Source organism: Oncorhynchus tshawytscha, linkage group LG20, assembly GCF_018296145.1.
Source record: "Oncorhynchus tshawytscha isolate Ot180627B linkage group LG20, Otsh_v2.0, whole genome shotgun sequence".
In the NCBI taxonomy this organism is placed as follows: Eukaryota; Metazoa; Chordata; class Actinopteri; order Salmoniformes; family Salmonidae; genus Oncorhynchus; species Oncorhynchus tshawytscha.
The window spans coordinates 29608923-29628387 of record NC_056448.1 but is presented as its reverse complement, the minus strand read 5'-3'; the positions used below and the strand labels follow the sequence as shown (position 1 = coordinate 29628387).

Here is a 19465-nt window from a genome sequence, read left to right as displayed (position 1 = left end):
CTAACCTAAAGGCCTGATTGGTGGAGTGATGCAGAGATGGTTGTCTTCTGGAAGGTTCTCCCATCTCCACAGAGGAACTCTGGAGCTCTGTCAGAGTGACCATCGGGTTCTTGGTCACCTCCCTGACCAAGGCCCTTCTCCCTCGATTGCTCAGTTTGGCTGGGTCTGAATACTTATGTAAATGTGATATTTCAGTTTTTGCTTTGTCATTATGGGGTATTGTGAGTAGATTGATGAGGGGAAAAAACGATTTAATACATTTTAGAATAAGGATGTAATGTACAAAATGTGGAAATAGTCAAGGGGTCTGAATTCTTTCCGAATGTACTGTATTAGTATATTAGCATAAACATTTATATTACTGAACAAAAATATAAATGTAACATGCAACAATTTTTTTTTTTTTACTGAGTTACAATTCATATAAGGATTGAAATAAATCAATTGAAATAAATGAATTGGGTTTAATCTATGGATTTCCCATTACTGTGAATACAGATGTGCATCTGTTGGTCACAGATACCTTTAAAAAAAAGTAGGGGCGTGGATCAGAAAACCAGTCAGTACCTGGTGTGACCACCACTTGCCTCATGCAGCGCGCCATATCTCCTTCGTATAGAGTTGATCAGGCTGTTGTTTGTGGCCTGTGGAATGTTGTCTGACTCTCTTCATTGGCTGTGGAAAATTGCTGGATATTGGCGAGAAGTGGAACACACTGTCGCACACGTCGATCCAGAGCATCCCAAACATGCTCAATTGTTGAAATGTTTGGTGAGTATGCAGGCCATGGAAGAACTGGAACATTTTCAGCTTCTAGAATTTGTGTACAGATCCTTGCAGCATGGGGCCGTGCATTATCATGTTGAAGCATGAGTTGATGGCGGCTGATGAATGGCACGACCATGGGCCTCGGCATCTCGGCACGGTATCTCTATACATTAACATTGCCATCGATAAAATGCAATTTTGTTAATTGTCTGCAGTTTATGCCTGCCCATACTATAATCCCACTACCACCATGAGGCACTCTGTTCACAACGTTGACATCAGCAAACCACTCGCCAACACGACGCCATACATGTGGTCTGCGATTGTGAGGCCAGTTGGACGTACTTCCAAATTTTCTAAAATGGAAGCTTATGAATGAACATTAAATGATCTGGCAGCAGCTCTGGTGGACATTCCTGCAGTCAGCATGCCAATTGAACGTTCCCTATAACTCGAGACATCTGTGGCTTTGTATTGTGTGACAAAACTGCACCTTTTTGTGGCCTTTTATTGTTCCCCAGCACAAGGTGCAGTGTGTAATGATGCTGTATAATCACTTTCTTGATATGCCACACCTGTCAGGTAGATGGATCATCTTGGCAAAGAAGAAATGCTCTCTAACAGTCATGTAAACAAATTTGTGCACAATAATTTTGTGCGTATGGAACATTCCTAAGATCTTTTATTTCAGCTCATGAAACATGGGACCAACACTTTACATGTTGCGTTTATATTTTTGTTCTTTATATATTCTAGTGACTTTTCAGCCATCTACATGCATATCTGCCTATCACACCTACACTGACATTCTTGCACACTCACACTAACACCCACACACATACACTCAAATACACACACCGCAGGAGGTTGGTGGCACCTTGATTGGGGAGGACGGGCTCATGGTAATGGCTGGAGCGGAATCGGAGTAATGGTGTCAAATACATCAAACACAAGGTTTCCATGTGTTTGATGCCATTCCATTTATTCCGTTCAAGCCATTATTATGAGCCGTCCTCCCCTCAGCAGCCTCAACTGACACACTCACCACCACACATCACTTATGCTGCTGCCATATTGTTTGCTACTATTATTATTATTTATCCTTCTATCAGTGACTTTCTCCTAATCTCCTGCCTACAGGTACATATCTACCTCAACTACTCCAGTATCCCTGCACACTGTAAATGTGCTACTGACACCAACCCTGTGTATAGCTTACGTTCTCCTGTTTTTTTCTTCTTTGTCTCTTATTTCTCACCTCTCATGTTTTTTAGTTGTACTATCTTGATTTTTAATACTGCATTGTTGGTAATGGCTTTCAAGTTAAGCATTTCACTGTACTTGTGCATGTGACAAATACAACTTTAAATGTATCTTTGTCAGTGTCGGTCTCTCTTTCTCCTATTGCCATCTTCCTTTCTTGCTTTCTCTCCCTCTCTATCTCCGTTACAAAATGTGTGTGTGTCTGATATCTCATAAAATAATATGATCCACTATGTTATGCTGTGTTGTGATCTCCCTGTCTCCTACGGGACTCTGTCCCTTCTGTGCAGCTCACCACATGAGTCTACACCGCCCTCTACTGTTTAACTATAGCAAAACACACACACGCATGCAGACACACGCACACACACACACACACACACACACACAACACACACAGAACACACACAAACACACAAAGATTTCCGGCTCGGTATTAACTAGGTATGGAGTCCCAGACAGCTCCAGAACAACAGTAATGACACCTAAATGTGTTTTATATTGCTGATATAAAAACCTGTTTTCATTTTCATAATGAGCATAATAAACACCTGCTCTCCCCTTATTTTCTCTCTCTCTCGCTCCTGAGGCTTAGAGACTAAGGGACCATAACACAGGAGAACTTAACGTACAAACAAGCCTGATCTCAGATTCTCACGGTTCATTTCGGAAGTCTTTCTTCTTCATTCAATCACTTTTATTACTTAAAGCAATTGGAAAATTAAAGTAAAACGGTCTACATTGAACTGTCTCCAAATATGTGACGAAGTACAGCAGAGTAGCCTACAGTACAGTACATGTGATATTAGCAAAGCAGTACAGCAGAGTAGCCTACAGTACAGTACATGTGATATTAGCAAAGCAGTACAGCAGAGTAGCCTACAGTACAGTACATGTGATATTATCAAAGCAGTACAGCAGAGTAGCCTACAGTACAGTACATGTGATATTAGCAAAGCAGTACAGCAGAGTAGCCTACAGTACAGTACATGTGATATTATCAAAGCAGTACAGCAGAGTAGCCTACAGTACAGTACATGTGATATTATCAAAGCAGTACAGTAGAGTAGCCTACAGTACAGTACATGTGATATTATCAAAGCAGTACAGCAGAGTAGCCTACAGTACAGTACATGTGATATTATCAAAGCAGGACAGCAGAGTAGCCTACAGTACAGTACATGTGATATTATCAAAGCAGTACAGCAGAGTAGCCTACAGTACAGTACATGTGATATTATCAAAGCAGTACAGCAGAGTAGCCTACAGTACAGTACATGTGATATTATCAAAGCAGTACAGTAGAGTAGCCTACAGTACAGTACATGTGATATTAGCAAAGCAGTACAGCAGAGTAGCCTACAGTACAGTACATGTGATATTATCAAAGCAGTACAGTAGAGTAGCCTACAGTACAGTACATGTGATATTATCAAAGCAGTACAGCAGAGTAGCCTACAGTACAGTACATGTGATATTATCAAAGCAGTACAGTAGAGTAGCCTACAGTACAGTACATGTGATATTATCAAAGCAGTACAGCAGAGTAGCCTACAGTACAGTACATGTGATATTAGCAAAGCAGTACAGCAGAGTAGCCTACAGTACAGTACATGTGATATTATCAAAGAAGTACAGTAGAGCTATTTGGCACAATTCACTTGAACTGAAATACATGCATAGCAGTGGGAAGTAGGGTGCTGCAAGCCCCTAAAATTCAGAATAAAAAAATATAAAATATTTGTTGAAATAAATACTGGGCCTTTACTAGTATTATGAGACAGATCTGTACTGCAGGCAAAACATTTTTTAAGCATCTCTGCTTTGGCAAAACAGGCAGTTGCATAATTAAGAACAGTGTCTTGCAGGATTCTATAGTTGGAATTGTAAGAGTTGTTGCCTTGTCCCTTTCTCTGAGATTAGAATGACAATGGAATCCAGAAAGAACAAAACCCTGTCCTCAAACACTTACATCAAAAGGTGCAAAGTTATGGGCAAAGACAAAAAACATCCACATCAAATTAAATATTTTCCTGATCAAATAACATGGAAAACAACCACTTTCTGTGAAGTATTAATTGACCATCCTTACAAACCACTTAATGCAAATATACATTAGTGTATTGTACATAGGTTGGTCATCTACAGTAGGTGTGTACCTGTAGACTTTCCATCACCATGAAGAAAAACAATGACCAATTCAGTAATTGAGACATCAAGTGGTTTTTGGTGATGTGATGATGTGGCTCAGTTGGTAGAGCATGGCGCTTGCAATGGTTGTGGGTTTGATTCTCATGAGGGACCAAACGAAAAAGTATGAAACGGTAAGCACTCACTACTGTAAGTTGCTCTGTATAAGAGCGTAAATGGAATGAATAGACCATTTCAGTTTTCACATAGAAATAAGTTGCATTTGCAAAGTATTGCAAGAAACTGGAAAACATATTGATTAAGTAAAGTTAGATCAAAGCTGAATCAGTCTGCCAAGATCAAATAACGATGAATTCGTATTTTACATAACAGAACCAAATATAACAGCATAGTATCGCAGGCCTATCGGGTAATGTTACTGTTCTACGAAAAACACCTCCTCATTTCTAATGACGTTTTAGGATGTTTAGCTGGAGCTGAATAGTCCGAAGAAATTCTTATGAGCCAAAACTCAGCAGAGCCACTAGGCAGGATATGTGCTTTGATGGAAATAAAATACAAGAATGGCTTATAGTTTGTTAACATCACCTGCTCTGATTTGCTCACAAAACAGTAATTTGTGAAGATTGAAGTACATAGGCTATTCCTATGAAACTGATTGAGATCAATCAAATGTTGGCATGCAGATGTAGTTTCACTGGTAAAATGTGAATAATCATCATTCATGATTGACAGTGATGGGGGCCATAGGAATGCCTAACTTGTTGTTTGAGGGTATTAAAAATATTACATTTTCGTGAGACAATATGTGTGGGCATAGGCAGACGTTGCAATTGGAGGATGGATTTTATGCATATTTTATTACAGGGATCTCCACCGTGTTCCTGGAGAGCTGCCATCATGTCGGTTTTCATTCCAACCCTAATCTAGTGCACCTGATTCTAATACTTAACTGGTTTATTGTTAGAATCTATTCATTGCATAGAATCCACTGTAAGTAAGATCTGTGGTAGGTCTGTAGCCATGGTGTCTGTATGCTACATGTGTTCCCTGCTGGATTCATCCATTTGACCAGAAGCCAGAATTCCACCGTCCCGTACTCATTACCAACAGCAGAATAAAGAATCTTGAATAACAGCACCATAGACAATCCTTTCACCCAGAGAGGATTATTTTACCAAACCAGCATTGCAATCCAATGAATGTACGATTTATGCAATAAACTGAGATATTTTGCGGCGCTGTAAAAACTGTTTTGGCTGTGCTACAGAAGGCTCTATCTGTCTTCTAATAGGCTACAGGACTAGTAAAGGCCCAGTGCACTACTTTTGGGAAGAAAAAAATAACAAAAACAAACAAACAATATACAGTGGGGCAAAAAAGTATTTAGTCAGCCACCAATTGTGCAAGTTCTCCCACTTAAAAAGATGAGAGAGGCCTGTAATTTTCATCATAGGTACACTTCAACTATGACAGACAAGATGAGAGAAAAAAATCCAGAAAATCACATTGTAGGATTTTTAATGAATTTATTTGCAAATTATGAACAAAAGTTTATCTCAATACTTTGTTATATACCCTTTGTTGGCAATGACAGAGGTCAAACGTTTTCTGTAAGTCTTCACAAGGTTTTCACACACTGTTGCTGGTATTTTGGCCCATTCCTCCATGCAGATCTCCTCTAGAGCAGTGATGTTTTGGGGCTGTTGTTGGGCAACATGGAATTTCAACTACCTCCAAAGATTTTGTATGGGGTTGAGATCTGGAGACTGGCTAGGCCACTCCAGGACCTTGAAATGCTTCTTACGAAGCCACTCCTTCGTTGCCCGGGCGGTGTGTTTGGGATCATTGTCATACTGAAAGACCCAGCCACGTTTCATCTTCAATGCCCTTGCTGATGGTAGGCTTTGTTACTTTGGTCCCAGCACTCTGCAGGTCATTCACTAGGTCCCCCCGTGTGGTTCTGGGATTTTTGTTCACCATTCTTGAGATCATTTTGACCCCACGGGGTGAGATCTTGCGTGCAGCCCCAGATCGAGGGAGATTATCAGTGGTCTTGTATGTCTTCAATTTCCTAATAATTGCTCCCACAGTTGATTTCTTCAAACCAAGCTGCTTACCTATTGCAGATTCAGTCTTTCCAGCCTGGTGCAGGTCTACAATTTTGTTTCTGGTGTCCTTTGACAGCTCTTTGGTCTTGGCCATAGTGGAGTTTGGAGTGTGACTGTTTGAGGTTGTGGACAGGTGTCTTTTATACTGATAACAAGTTCAAACAGGTGCCGTTAATACAGGTAATGAGTGGAGGACAGGGGAGCCTCTTAAAGAAGAAATTACAGGTTTGTGAGAGCCAGAAATCTTGCTTGTTTGTAGGTGACCAAATACTTATTTTCCACCATAATTTGCAAATAAATTAATAAAAAATCCTACAATGTGATTTTCTGGATTTTTTTTCTCATTTGGTCTGTCATAGTTGAAGTGTACCTATGATGAAAATTACAGGCCTCTCTCATCTTTTTAAGTGGGAGAACTTGCACAATTGTTGGCTGACTAAATAATTTTTTGCCCCACTGTATATATATGGTGTCATTTCATGGGGCTCTGAATAATATGTAGTGTTGTTGGTCTTTTACTCCACCCATTCCATTGGCCACAATGCAAATCACTGTATATGCATTACATATGGGCTAATTAAGAGAAAAAGATTTGTGCCAATGTAAAAGCAGGGTGGGGAGCAGTGGTGGAAAAAGCACCCAAATGTCATACTTGAGTAAAAGTTAAGATACCCTCATAGAAAATTACTCAAGTAAATATGAAAGTCACCAACAAAATCACCAACATTGAGTTTGCCAGATCAGAGGCAATAGAGATGACCAGCGATGTTCTCTTGATAAGTGTATGAATTTAACAATTTTCCTGTCCTGCTAGTACTTTTGGGTGTCAGGAGAAATGTACGGAGTAAAAAGTACATTATTTTCTTCAGGAATGTAGTGATGTAAAAGTAAAAAGTTGTCAAAAATATAAATAGTAAAGTAAAGTACAGATACTCCAAAAAACGAATTAAGTAGTACTTTACATTTTTACTTAAGTACTTTACACCACTGTAAACAATACATTAACTGCACTATTACAGTGACAAACGGTGCCCACAAACTGTTAGGGCCTACATAAAGCTGTCCCAACAGCAGAGTCCCAACAGCAGTCACAAAACTTTACCACTGCTACACCTGGCTGTCAGCGGAGCCTTGTCTGGCAGCAAAACAGTTCATTCAGCCTCATTTACTGCCTTTAAAAAAACATAGCTGATATGGCAGACTTGCTTAAATAAATTTGGTTTCTACTGACAATTGAGATGTACAAACTACGACATAAGGGGACGACAAGCGGATAAGAGGCAATTTCATAATTTTATTTATGAGCGAGCTAGGAGAAACGTAGTCAATATAACTCTTTGATCAGCACTTTTATAATGTACAGCGACAGAATTTCAGAACATGGGCCGTTCTTACAGTGTTCTCCCTGTAAACCAAGTCAGAACAGTAGGATAAAAGAGTGGGCATATAAGTAGACAGTAAAAGCTCTTACAATATTTGATGATTACATTTATCTAAAACAGGTTATACGCTAACAAGTCAGAACAGTAGGCGAAAGTAAGAGGAGGAAAATATACCAAATTATTGAGGCACATGGGCTACTAACAGTTTACTACACAACATACACTTAGTATTACTTTCTTAGCTACGGTATATATATCTCCCTGTCATATTATATAATTTATACAGCAGCATACAATACATTTTTGGACTCACCTTGTTGTGCTGTGCTCACTTGAACAAATGTTGTCATCAAACTATGTCATCAAAGTCTGGCATTCTCTGAATGTATGGTGCTTTCAAGACAACTGGGAATCATGATGACGTCAGTGATCTTCAGGTCGGAGCTCTAGAAAGAGGCCTGAGTTCCCGATTTACAATTCCGATATTGACCGTTCAAAACGTATTTTCCCATTTGGAGCTCGTTTTTTCCCCGAGTTCCCAATTGTCTTGAACTCACTGACGTCATATTTCCCAGTTAAGTTGTTTTGACCGCGGCAGAAATCATGCTGGATTGACAGCATGGCCAATGTTTGAATCTTTATCATTTTAAGCTTGGAAAAGAGACCCTTAAACCCAGACTTTGGACCACACACCCACTCCACTGAATATCAGGCTAGTGATTGCTTTGCAATGCTTGCAGTTAGCCACTGATTTCTTCCAAACCACTCAATATTGAATTTTCAATTTCCTGCTTGTTGTGTAATGTTTATGTCCAATGTCCGATGAGAACCGATAAATTTGATCTATAATTTATCTTCATTATTTCTCTTCATATGACAAGGATTTGCCAGTAGATTGTCGACTTGATTCATAATGATGACTGCTAGCTATGATTTTGAAAGTATGATCTGTCCAATCAAATAAAACTTTGTCACATGCGCCAAATACAACCAGTGCAGACTTTACCGTGAAATGCTTAACCAACAGTGCAGTTCAAGAAGAGTTAAGAAAATATTTACCAAGTAGACTAAAATAAAAAGTCATAATAAAAAGTAACACAATAAGAATAACAATAACAAGGCTATATACAGGGGGCACCGGTACTGAGTCAGTGTGCGGGGGTACAGGCTAGTTGAGGCAACCTGTACATGTAGGTGGGGGTGAAGTGACTATGCATTGATAATAAACAGCAAGTTGCAGCAATGTACAAAAGGGAGGGAGGGGGGTGTCAATGTAAATTGTCCGGTGGCGATTTTATTAATTGTTCAGCAGTCTTATGGCTTGGGGGTAGAAGCTGTTGAGGAGCCTTTTGGTCCTAGACTTGGTGCTCCGGTACCGCTTGCCGTGCGGTAGCAGAGGAAACAGTCTATAACTTGCGTGACTGGAGTCTCTGACAGTTTTATGGGCATTCCTCTGACACCACCTATTATATAGGTCCTGGATGGCAGGAAGCTTGGCCCCAGTGATGTACTGGGCTGTTCGCACTACCCTCTGTAGTGCCTTACGGTCAGATACCGAGCAGTTGCCATACTAGGTGGTGATGCAACCGGTCAGGATGCTCTTGATGGTGCAGCTGTAGAACCTTTTGAGGATCTGGGGACCCATGCCAAATCCTTTCCTTCTCCTGAGGGGTAAAAGGTTTTGTCGTGCCCTCTTCACGGTATGTTTGGACCATAATAGTTTGTTGGTGATTCGGACAACAAGGAACTTGAAACTCTCGACCCACTCCACTTCAGCCCTGTCGATGTTAATGGGGGCCTGTTTGGCCCGCCTTTTCCTGTAGTCCGTGATAAGCTCATTTGTCTTGCTCACATTGAGGGAGAGGTTGTTGTCCTGGCACCACACTGCCAGTTCTCTAACCTCCTCCCTGTAGGCCGTCTCATCATTGTCGGTGATAAGGCCTACCACTGTTGTGTCATCAGCAAACTTAATGATGGTGTTGGAGTCGTGTTTGGCCATGCAGTCGTGGGTGAACAGGAAATACAGGAGGGGACTAAGTACACACACCTGAGGGGCCCCAGTGTAAAGGATCAGTGTGGCAGATGTGTTGTTGCCTACTCTTACCACCTGGGGTCGGCCCATCAGGAAGTTTTGCGAATTGGAGTGGGTCTAGAGTCTCCGGGAGGATGCTGTTGATGTGAGCCATGACCAGCCTTTCAAAGCACTTTATGGCTACCGACTGTAATCATTTAGGCAGGTTACCTTCGCTTCCTTGGGAACAGGGACTATGGTGGTCTGCTTGAAACATGTAGGTATTACCAACTCGGTCAGGGAGAGGTTGAATATGTCAGTGAAGACACTTGACAGTTGGTCCACGCGTCCTTTGAGTACACGTCCTGGTAATCCGTCTGGCCCAGCGGCTTTGTGAATGTTGACCTGTTTAAAGGTTTGTTCACATCGGCTACCGAGAGTGTTATCACACAGTCATCCAGAACATCTGGTGCTCTCGTGCATTCTTCAGTGTTGCTTGCCTCAAAGCGAGCATAAAATGCATTTAGCTCGCCTGGTAGGCTTGTGTCACTGGGCAGCTCACGTCTGGGTTTCCCTTTGTAGTCTGTAAGAGTTTTTAAGCCCTGCCACATCCAACGAGCGTCAGAGCCAGTGTATTCAATCTTAATCCTGTATTGACACTTTGCTTGATGTTTCGTCTGAGGGCATAGCGGGATTTCTTATAAGAGTCCGGATTAGTCTCCAGCTCCTTCAAAGCGTCAGCTCTAGCTCGATGCGGATGTTGCCTGTAATCCATGGCTTCTAGTTGGGATATGTACATACAGTCACTGTGGGAATGACGTTGTCGATGCACTTATTGATGAAGCCGATGACTGAGGTGGTGTACTCCTCAATACCATTGGATGAATCCCGGAACATATTCCAGTCTGTGCTAGCAAAACAGTCCTGTAGTGTAGCATCCACATCATCTGACCACTTCCGTATTGAGCGAGTCACTGGTACTTCCTGATTTAGTTTTTGCTTGTAAGCAGGAATCAGGAGGATTGAATTATGGTCAGATTTGCCAAACGGGGGGCAGGGGAGAGCTTTGTATGCATCTCTCTGTTTGGAGTAAAGGTGGTCTAGGATTTTCTTTCTCTGGTTGCACATGTGACATGCTGGTAAAAAATTTGGTAAAACTGATTTAACTTCTTGAGTGTAGGGGGCAGGATTTTCGTTTTTGGCAACAACAAAAAAACGTACCCATTTGAAACTGCCTATTTCTCAGGCCCAGAAACTAGAATATGCATATAATTGTCAGATTAGGATAGAAAACACTCTAAAGTTTCCAAAACTGTCAAGATATTGTCTGTGAGTATAACAGAACTGATATTGCAGGTGAAAACCTGAGGAAAATCAAACCAGGAAGTGCTGTTTTTCCTGAAAGCTCTCTGTTCCATTGGATGCCTTGCCTCCATTTAAAGGGATATCAACCAGATTCCTTTTCCCATGGCTTCCTCTTTAGACATAGTTTCAGGCTTTTATTTTGAAAAATGAGCGAGAAAGATAACATTCGCGTCAGTGGATAGCTGGGTGTTCACAGAGATTTGCTTGCGCAACAGAGTGGGGCAGCCATTGTCTCTCCCTCTCCTATTGAGAAAGTGACAGTCCCGGTTGATATATTATCGATTATATATTTTAAAAACAACCTGAGGAAAAACGTTTGACATGTTTCTGTGGACATTACGGATACTATTTGGAATTTTCGTCTACGATGTCATGACCGCTCGAGCCTGTGAATTTCTGAACATAATGCGCCAAACAAATGGAGGTATTTTGGATATAAAAATAATATTTTTGGAACAAAAGAAACATTTATTGTGCAACTGGAGTCTCGTGAGTGCAAACATCCGAAGATCATCAAAGGTAAGCGATTTAATCTATTGCTTTTCTGACTTTCGTGACCAATCTACTTGGCTGTTAGTGTTTGTAATATTTTGTCTACTGAGAGAGATGTTCTTACATAAACACATGTTATGCTTTCGCCGAAAAGCTGTATTGAGATCTGACACGCCAGGTGGATTAACAACAAGCTAAACTGTGTTTTGCTATATTACACTTGTGATTTCATGAAAATTAAATATTTTTTGTAATTTAATTTGAATTTGGCGCGCTGCAATTCAGCGGGTGTTGATGAAAATGATCCCGCTAACGGGATGGGTGCGTCAAGAAGTTAATTTTGCCTGCATTAAAGTACCTGGCATGTAGGAGCGCCACTTCTGGGTGAACATTTTCTTCTTTGCTTATTACCTTATAGAGTTTGTTGAGAGTCGTCTTAGTGCCAGCTTCGTTCTGTGGTGGTAAATAGACGGCTACGAATAATATAGATGAAAACTCTCATGGTAGATAGTGTGGTCTACATCTTATCATAAGGTACTCTACCTCAGGTGAGCAATACCTTGAGACTTCTTTAATATTAGACATCGCACACCAGCTGTTATTGACAAATACACACAGAACCCCACCCCTCGTCTTACCAGAGGTAGCGTCTCTGTTCTGCCGGTGCATGGAAAATCCCACTAGCTCTATATTGCCCACATCATCATTATAGCCACGTCTCGGTGAAACATAAGATGTTACAGTTTTTAATGTCCCGTTGGTAGGATAATCTTAAATCGTAGGTGATCAATTTTTTCCCAATGATTGCACGTTAGCAAGAAGAACGGACAGCAGTGGGAGTTTACTCGCTCGCCTACGGATTCTCAGAAGGCTGCCCGATCTGCGGCCACTTTTCCTCCGTCTTTTCTTCACGCAAAAGGCGAGGATCTGGGCCTGTTCCAGTGAGAGCAGGATATCCTTCTCATGAGACTCGATAAAGGAAAAAGTTTCTTCCAGTAATCGCTGTTCTGATGTCCATAAGTTATTTTCAGTCATAAGAGACGGTAGCAGCAACATTATGTACACAATAAGTAAAAATATAAGTTACACAAAATGCTTTTAAATTTTTTTTAAATAGCCCAATTGGTTGGGAGAATGTAAAATGTCAGCCATGTTCTTCGGAGCCATCATTCAATCAAAGCTACTGCAGATATAATGTGATTTGTCTATATTTTATCTCTGGACAATGACCTTGAGCCTTGTTGGATGGGCCCTTCTAATATAACTATATGGCAGCACCCAAGGGGCTTGAGTTTTTGATCTCTACCCTTAGATTTGGCGGTGACGCAGTGTCCCAATGAGTGACAGAACACTGAGCCAATCACAGCACAACTAGAGAACATTACCAACCCTTACGCTCTGTATTTTCCGCTGGCTGCCCCACCACAGAAAGCACTGAGCAAGGCTGAAACACCTGCATTTTGGAGCTGCCTTACTCAAGAAAGCAAAAAAGAGACCATGTTTGTATGCGGCAAACTGATATGTGACAGTATTAATGCCAAAGTAACATGTAAAACAGGCAACCCCCCCACCCCCCAAAAATGTGGTGCTCAAAACAGGTGTGACGCAGGTATGCCAGTCCATCATTGTTTGAGTCTTCGAAGCAGTTGGCTTCTTGACCACCTGATAATAATTGGTATTTGGCACCTCCAATAGCTCCAGGCCAGAGTGCATGAAAATCGTGTATGGAATGGCATTTTATTTCATACTAGGGTAAGCAACAACAAAAAAGTGTTACGGTATTTTGTTTTTCCAACTGATAATCAAGTCAAAAACAGTCAATTCATGTATTGTTTTGGAATTAATAACATGCAGGATTAAATGTTGGCATTACAAGAAAGACAGAGTAATAAGGGCGACACAAAGGGTGGCGCACAATTGGACCAGCGTCGTTCGGGTCTGGCCGGGGTAGGCCATCATTGTAAATAAGAAGTTGTTCTTAATTAACTGACTCGCCTAGTTAAAGAAAGAAAAAAAATGCTAAATTGATATAACTGTGATATAAACCTACCAGATATAGTATCTTCTTAATGCCATGTAATGTTCATTGTCAGACTGACATCGTCTTCCTAATATGGAATGTCATACATTATACATACTGTAGCTATTTGACACAAAGTGTGAAGGGCGTTCATTGGTGTTGACCTGGAGACACGTCAGTCCCTCGTGACTCTTCCAGCAATAGCGTAACAAAAGGCGGATGTTCTTAGCAAGCTAGCTGACCTGGGACAAGGTTTAATGAAGCTGGTTAACGATAGCTAGGTGGTCAGGATTTTCACGTTTCAAAAAATAGACATAGATCCCGGCAAACTGACATAAGAACAACATTTTTGATTTTGTCCCTGCGCCGTATTATCGCCGAACAGGTAATGTTAAAACTGGTCGACATTTTGTCTTTTTACACAATCTGTAGCTAGCTAGTTGGTTAATGTTAGCTTGCTTACTAGGCACTTTTAGCTAGCTTGCTACAACATTTGTGTTTTCTGTGACAGGCCATATAGTTAGCTAATTAGTATTTCGACGATTAATTCGTTTAGCTAGCTAGATGCATCTGTTTTACACATCCTGTTGCATATTATCGGCGTGCTTGGTTGGTCTCAAACAGCATGAGCCGCTTGCCTATATAGTTAACTACATATTGTTAACGTTAGCTGTTTGACAGCTCTTCGACAGTCTGTAGACGACACTATAGTGTGACCAGTCGGTAGCAAAGGTTAGCATTCGCTGCACCTGCTGCCTGCTAACGATAATGTCACATTTTGTGTTAACCTAGTCATGGCAGTTGGTAAGATTACAATTTGAATAAGTCCTACTTAATTCGATTTCTACGATGCCCAAAGTTTTCTCGCTAGGTCCACTGTCATGTTTCAACAAGTTAGCTTGCTACATATTTAGCTAGCTGGTATGCTAATTTGCTAAAGGTTCTTAGCTAGCAAGTCTGTATCACACGACGTGTAAATAAGTTCCCTTTAGCAATGTGTCATCACAATTAACCCAACAGTCTACTGTGTCTTGTAAATTACCTAGAATAGATCATGCCAGATACAAGTCCAGCCTGTTGACTGTTTACCCCCCCGTGTTTTCTCAGCATAATTACGTTAGTCCCAGGGAAGGATGGCCTCCCGTAAGAAGGTGCTGCTGAAGGTGATCATCCTCGGAGACTCTGGGTGAGTGATCTGGGCCCAGTTTTTAAGTTATCTGGACCTCGCCTATCATAAAGTATTAAATGCATAGAAATAAAATGAATAGAACAGACTAATAATTGACTTGAATGGGGACTCTCATTCTATTCATTGTTTCTATGCATTTAGTCGTATCCAATAACTTGAAAAACTGGGCCCAGAAGATCATGGTGTTTACACAACTAGATGTCACTTATTTTGAACGTTACCGCTCAAGTGTGTGTTTGTTCCATAGCACTCTTACATGTACATCAGACTCTGTAAAGAAGTCAGGACCTTTATGTGCACAGGTAGTTGTGCAGGGGGGTGTGTGTGTCAGTGGTTCAAGTCCTTCTCTGGCTGTTCTACTAAATAGCTACCGTTCTAAATGTGTTTGTGTTGGTGTGTCCCCAGGGTAGGGAAGACATCTCTGATGAACCAGTATGTAAATAAGAGGTTCAGTAACCAATACAAGGCCACTATAGGAGCTGACTTCCTCACCAAGGAGGTGATGGTGGATGACAGGCTGGTCACCATGCAGGTCAGTCTCGTGTGGTTGTGTATGTTCTTCTATATTATAAGCCTAGTCATGGGTGCTTACCTCTGCCAGATATGTCATAGTGTGTTTGAATCAGAGATTGGGCAAATTTCATCCTGTGATTAATGAATCATAGTTTTATCCTTCTTTCTTTTTTACCTTTACACATCTCTCCCCCCACCCCCTTATGTTGCAAGGCACATTTCTGTGAAAACAGACAATGAAATTCTATCTTACCCTCTCATTACCCACTCGCACCCTCTCTCTTTCCCTTCTCATTCCAACCCTCTCACTCCCTCTCTTCTTCTTAGTGTAATCACATATTGAAAACAATACAATAAAGTACTAAAATACCAAAAACATAGTGATTAACATCTCTCTCCTGACAGATCTGGGACACGGCTGGGCAGGAGCGGTTTCAATCTCTGGGTGTGGCGTTCTACCGTGGGGCTGACTGCTGTGTGCTGGTCTATGATGTCACGGCGCCCAACACCTTTAAGACTCTGGACAGTTGGAGGGATGAGTTCCTGATCCAGGCCAGCCCCAGAGACCCAGATAACTTCCCCTTTGTGGTGCTAGGCAACAAGATTGACCTCGAGAACAGACAGGTAGGTGTGTGTACATTGGAGAGCCGGAACAGACAGGTGGTGGAGCGTAGGCAGTACAGTCAGACCTTGTCAAATGTTTTTTTGTGGCTAGAGATGGTTCCATGTATGAGCGTGTGTATGAGGAAGTGTGTATGACAGTGGTGTTAATGATGTATGAGGAAGTGTGTATGACAGTGGTGTTAATGATGTATGAGGAAGTGTGTATGACAGTGGTGTTAATGATATCATGGTGTGTTACTGTTATGTTGTCTAGGTGACAACAAAGCGTGCCCAGGCCTGGTGTGCCAGTAAGAACAACATCCCCTACTTTGAGACCAGTGCCAAGGAGGCCATCAACGTAGACCAAGCATTCCAGACCATCGCCCGCAACGCCCTCAAACAGGTACATGCATACATACACACATAATATTGCCACAGGGAACACCTGTCCAAACATGCCCTCCTTACACACTGGTAGGCAGAGCACCTCCACCTGTTCACTGAGGCTGCTCTCTGGAACTACTATCATAGTCAAACTTTGCAAATGTACCTACTTTAAGAGTATGTATTAGACTGTTTTTAGAGGTTTGAATCCTAATCAACCCATCCAATGTGAGTATATCTAAGTACAGCAGATCGTATCGGTCTCACGAAAATGAGGAAGATTTATTTTTCTTAAATTCTTCTACTTGTTGTTTTTGCACACTCTCTGTCTGTAGGAGTCTGAGGTGGAGACGTATGACTTTCCAGACCAGATCAAACTGAGAGACGACCGGTCCTCCTCCTCCAGCGACGGCTGCTCCTGCTGAGACCAACGATGGACGGACGTTGGATGGAGGAGAGGACATGGGTGCATCGCAATAGTGTTCCTTGTCTCCTTTTCGTCCTCTGCACTGGTGTGAAAGATTGGGACAGGTGAAGCCATCTCCCCACATCCTTCCCGTGTTCTCACATCGGTGCAGATGAAGGGGAGGAAGCCTCTTTAGACTATTGAGATGCACCCCATGAAGAGAGACGGTGTCTCCCCCCCCCGTCTCTGCCCTCCCTTCCTCAGCAGTCAGCTACAGAAGATTCCAGATGAAAAGAAAGAACACATTTTTCTTAACTCACTGTCTCCCATGGTGACCTGACAGGAAGGAGAGGAGAATCCCCCATTTGCACAGCATCACTTTTTAATAAGATAGAAGAACCGGTGATACTATGGAAAATACAATCATGATGCTCCTATTATAATCATTTCTAATAATGTTGTCATGTCTTTTAGTTCTTGTCGTTTTAATTGTTTCATCCTTTTATACTGAGGTATAGACTATTTGTCTGTTTGTTTGTGGTCAAAGTAGAAGTTGTCATTAACTACTGATCTAGGATCAGATTACTCTTGGCCAAACCTAACCTTAACCATTAGAGGGATTGGTTAGGAGCAACTCTTACTTACTCTTCTCGCTCTGTGCCTTTCATCTCATGACAAGTATTACTGCAGCAGATCTGTCATATTAATCTATATATACAGTATATGTGGTGTTTTTCCTGCCTTTCAGCAGTCCTTATGTTGCCAAACTGTCAACCCCTAGACCCTTATAAAAATGTCCATTTGAATCTGTTGTATTTGATAAGTTTCTGTTTTAAACAGTTGTGTAGAGGGTGCTAAACTAACCAGATGCAGTGAAGGTAACTGTGTGCAGTCAGAATACGACGGTGTGCAATGACATTCTCTCGACCCAACAGCAACATCGGTTCTGTTCTTTTATACTGGTTAGTTCAGTACATTTCTTATCTTGTTATCCATACTACACAACTGTATCACTGTAGAGGCTGGTCATACATTTTATGGAATGAAGAGATGAGCAGTCACTATGGGCCTGGCTCAAGTTTAAACCCTAGCCCCCTCAAGGCCCCTAATAGATCAACAATGATCTGATTTGTGTAAGCAGTGTGGTTCTAGTGAAATGGTAGTTGGTCATATTGCTTACACTACTTCTCAGGTCTAACAGGAGGCTATCTAGAAATGTCTAGGGAAAGAGGGGAGGGTTTGGGACTAGACCCCATGTCCTCTGTCCTAACAGTGTGCCGTGCCCCTCTTTGGTCCTACTGATCACCTCTCTCCTAGTTTTCTATTCCATTGTCTTAAATCTGCCTTCCTATTCTACACCATCCACTAGTGTTGCTGTGTGTTCTAGTAACAGAAATGAATTGACTCATTCATGCCAACAACCAATGAGCAAAAATCCTTAGTCATCTATCTACGTGAACATTTTTGCACAACTCCTTCAACTGTCATCTTTTGTTGCAAATCTCTTCACTGTAAAACATAAATGTTTACTTTATGGAAGTGTCAGTTGTCTTTTCTTTTTTTTTAGTCTTACACCTGCAGGCCCACTGCTCTAAATCACATTCTAATTCTACAACTACAGAAATGTTGCATTGGTGTAAGAGAATCCAGTTCCTTCAATTTGAATAGCAGAGGATTGAAAGCTTCTTGCTGGGTCTGTCGGCCAGAGAGACCCCTCTGTTCAGCATAACACTGCTCCTCTTGGTTCTCTGCAGGTCATTGCAGAACAGAACTGCTGATTGTGTAAGACTGAGGGACAGGTGGTCTCCATGGTTTCCATCACCAGGGAGAGGTGGTAACAACTCCATGGTCATCACCAGGGAGGGGTTTCCATCAGGGGAGAGATGGTCCGAACAACTCCATGGTTTCCATCGCCATCAACCCATGGTTTCCATCGCCAGGGAGAGGTGGTCCGAACAACTCCATGGTTTCCATCACCAGGGAGAGGTGGTCCGAACAACTCCATGGTTTCCATCACCAGGGAGAGGTGGTCCGAACAACTCCATGGTTTCCATCAGGGAGAGATGGTCCGAACAACTCCATGGTTTCCATCGCCAGGGAGAGGTGGTCCGAACAACTCCATGGTTTCCATCGCCAGGGACAGGTGGTCCGAACAACTCCATGGTTTCCATCGCCAGGGACAGGTGGCCCGAACAACTCCATGGTTTCCATCGCCAGGGACAGGTGGTTCATAAACGACCCTACAGTGACAGGCAGGATACTGCCCTCCACCTCCTTATGGGGTATGGAAGAGATGAGGGAGGGATTCACATGACCTACAGTAGTACCTCCATACTCTTACACCATTGACTACACTAGGTGATAGTACACATACAGCAGATACTCACACAGACAGCGTGCTACCGGAAACCGTGAGCTCCTTGCTGATGCCTCCTTTCCGGGGCTCGCGGTCAGGGGAGAGGGACTGGAGCGCGATGGACGCTTCGCGAGTTGATTGGAACGGGACGTCCAGAGCACTGCGGAACTGTCACGGAAGCTTTCACTCTAACTTTCATGTTAAATTACCAAAATATGAATACAATCAAGAGTTAATGTCAACAAACATTATACTGACGTTTTATATTGGGTAAAAGGATACAATTCCAGTGTGCCTTGTTTGTGATTGTTTTCAGTGCAGGGGGCAGCCATGGTGGTTATTCTAGTAGGTAAATCTAGTTTTTGCGATCGCATTGCAGATTCCCCGTGAATGAATATAACAAATATATATTTAAAACATGATGTGTAGATTCGTCACGATTGATGACTAC

The 19465-nt window shown here is 41.9% G+C and overlaps 1 protein-coding gene and 1 long non-coding RNA gene across 2 annotated transcripts; one reads left to right on the top strand and one right to left on the bottom strand.

The window, feature by feature from the left end:
• The first annotated feature begins 13762 nt into the window (after positions 1 to 13762).
• On the top strand, positions 13763 to 18197 carry LOC112220246 (ras-related protein rab7). Its single transcript, XM_024381980.2, has 6 exons — positions 13763 to 13948; positions 14671 to 14749; positions 15158 to 15284; positions 15671 to 15889; positions 16143 to 16271; positions 16588 to 18197. The coding sequence occupies exons 2-6, from the start codon at positions 14697 to 14699 to the stop codon at positions 16675 to 16677; spliced, it is 618 nt and encodes a 205-aa protein (XP_024237748.1). The 5' UTR covers positions 13763 to 13948; positions 14671 to 14696; the 3' UTR covers positions 16678 to 18197.
• A 593-nt stretch (positions 18198 to 18790) lies between these two features.
• Positions 18791 to 19398, bottom strand: LOC112219806. Its single transcript, XR_002948792.2, has 3 exons — positions 19297 to 19398; positions 19046 to 19174; positions 18791 to 18932 (listed from the first exon to the last, which is right to left on the bottom strand). It is a non-coding gene; the product is annotated as an uncharacterized LOC112219806 (long non-coding RNA).
• Between the last annotated feature and the right edge of the window lie 67 nt (positions 19399 to 19465).

Excerpts from the sequence above, each read along its gene's own strand:
- LOC112220246 (XM_024381980.2), top strand. The coding sequence starts at position 14,697 with ATGGCCTCCCGTAAGAAGGTGCTGCTGAAGGTGATCATCCTCGGAGAC. Across the intron at positions 14,750-15,157 it reads ATCATCCTCGGAGACTCTGG|GGTAGGGAAGACATCTCTGA; the intron begins GTGAGTGATCTG and ends GTGTGTCCCCAG. Across the intron at positions 15,285-15,670 it reads ACAGGCTGGTCACCATGCAG|ATCTGGGACACGGCTGGGCA; the intron begins GTCAGTCTCGTG and ends CTCTCCTGACAG.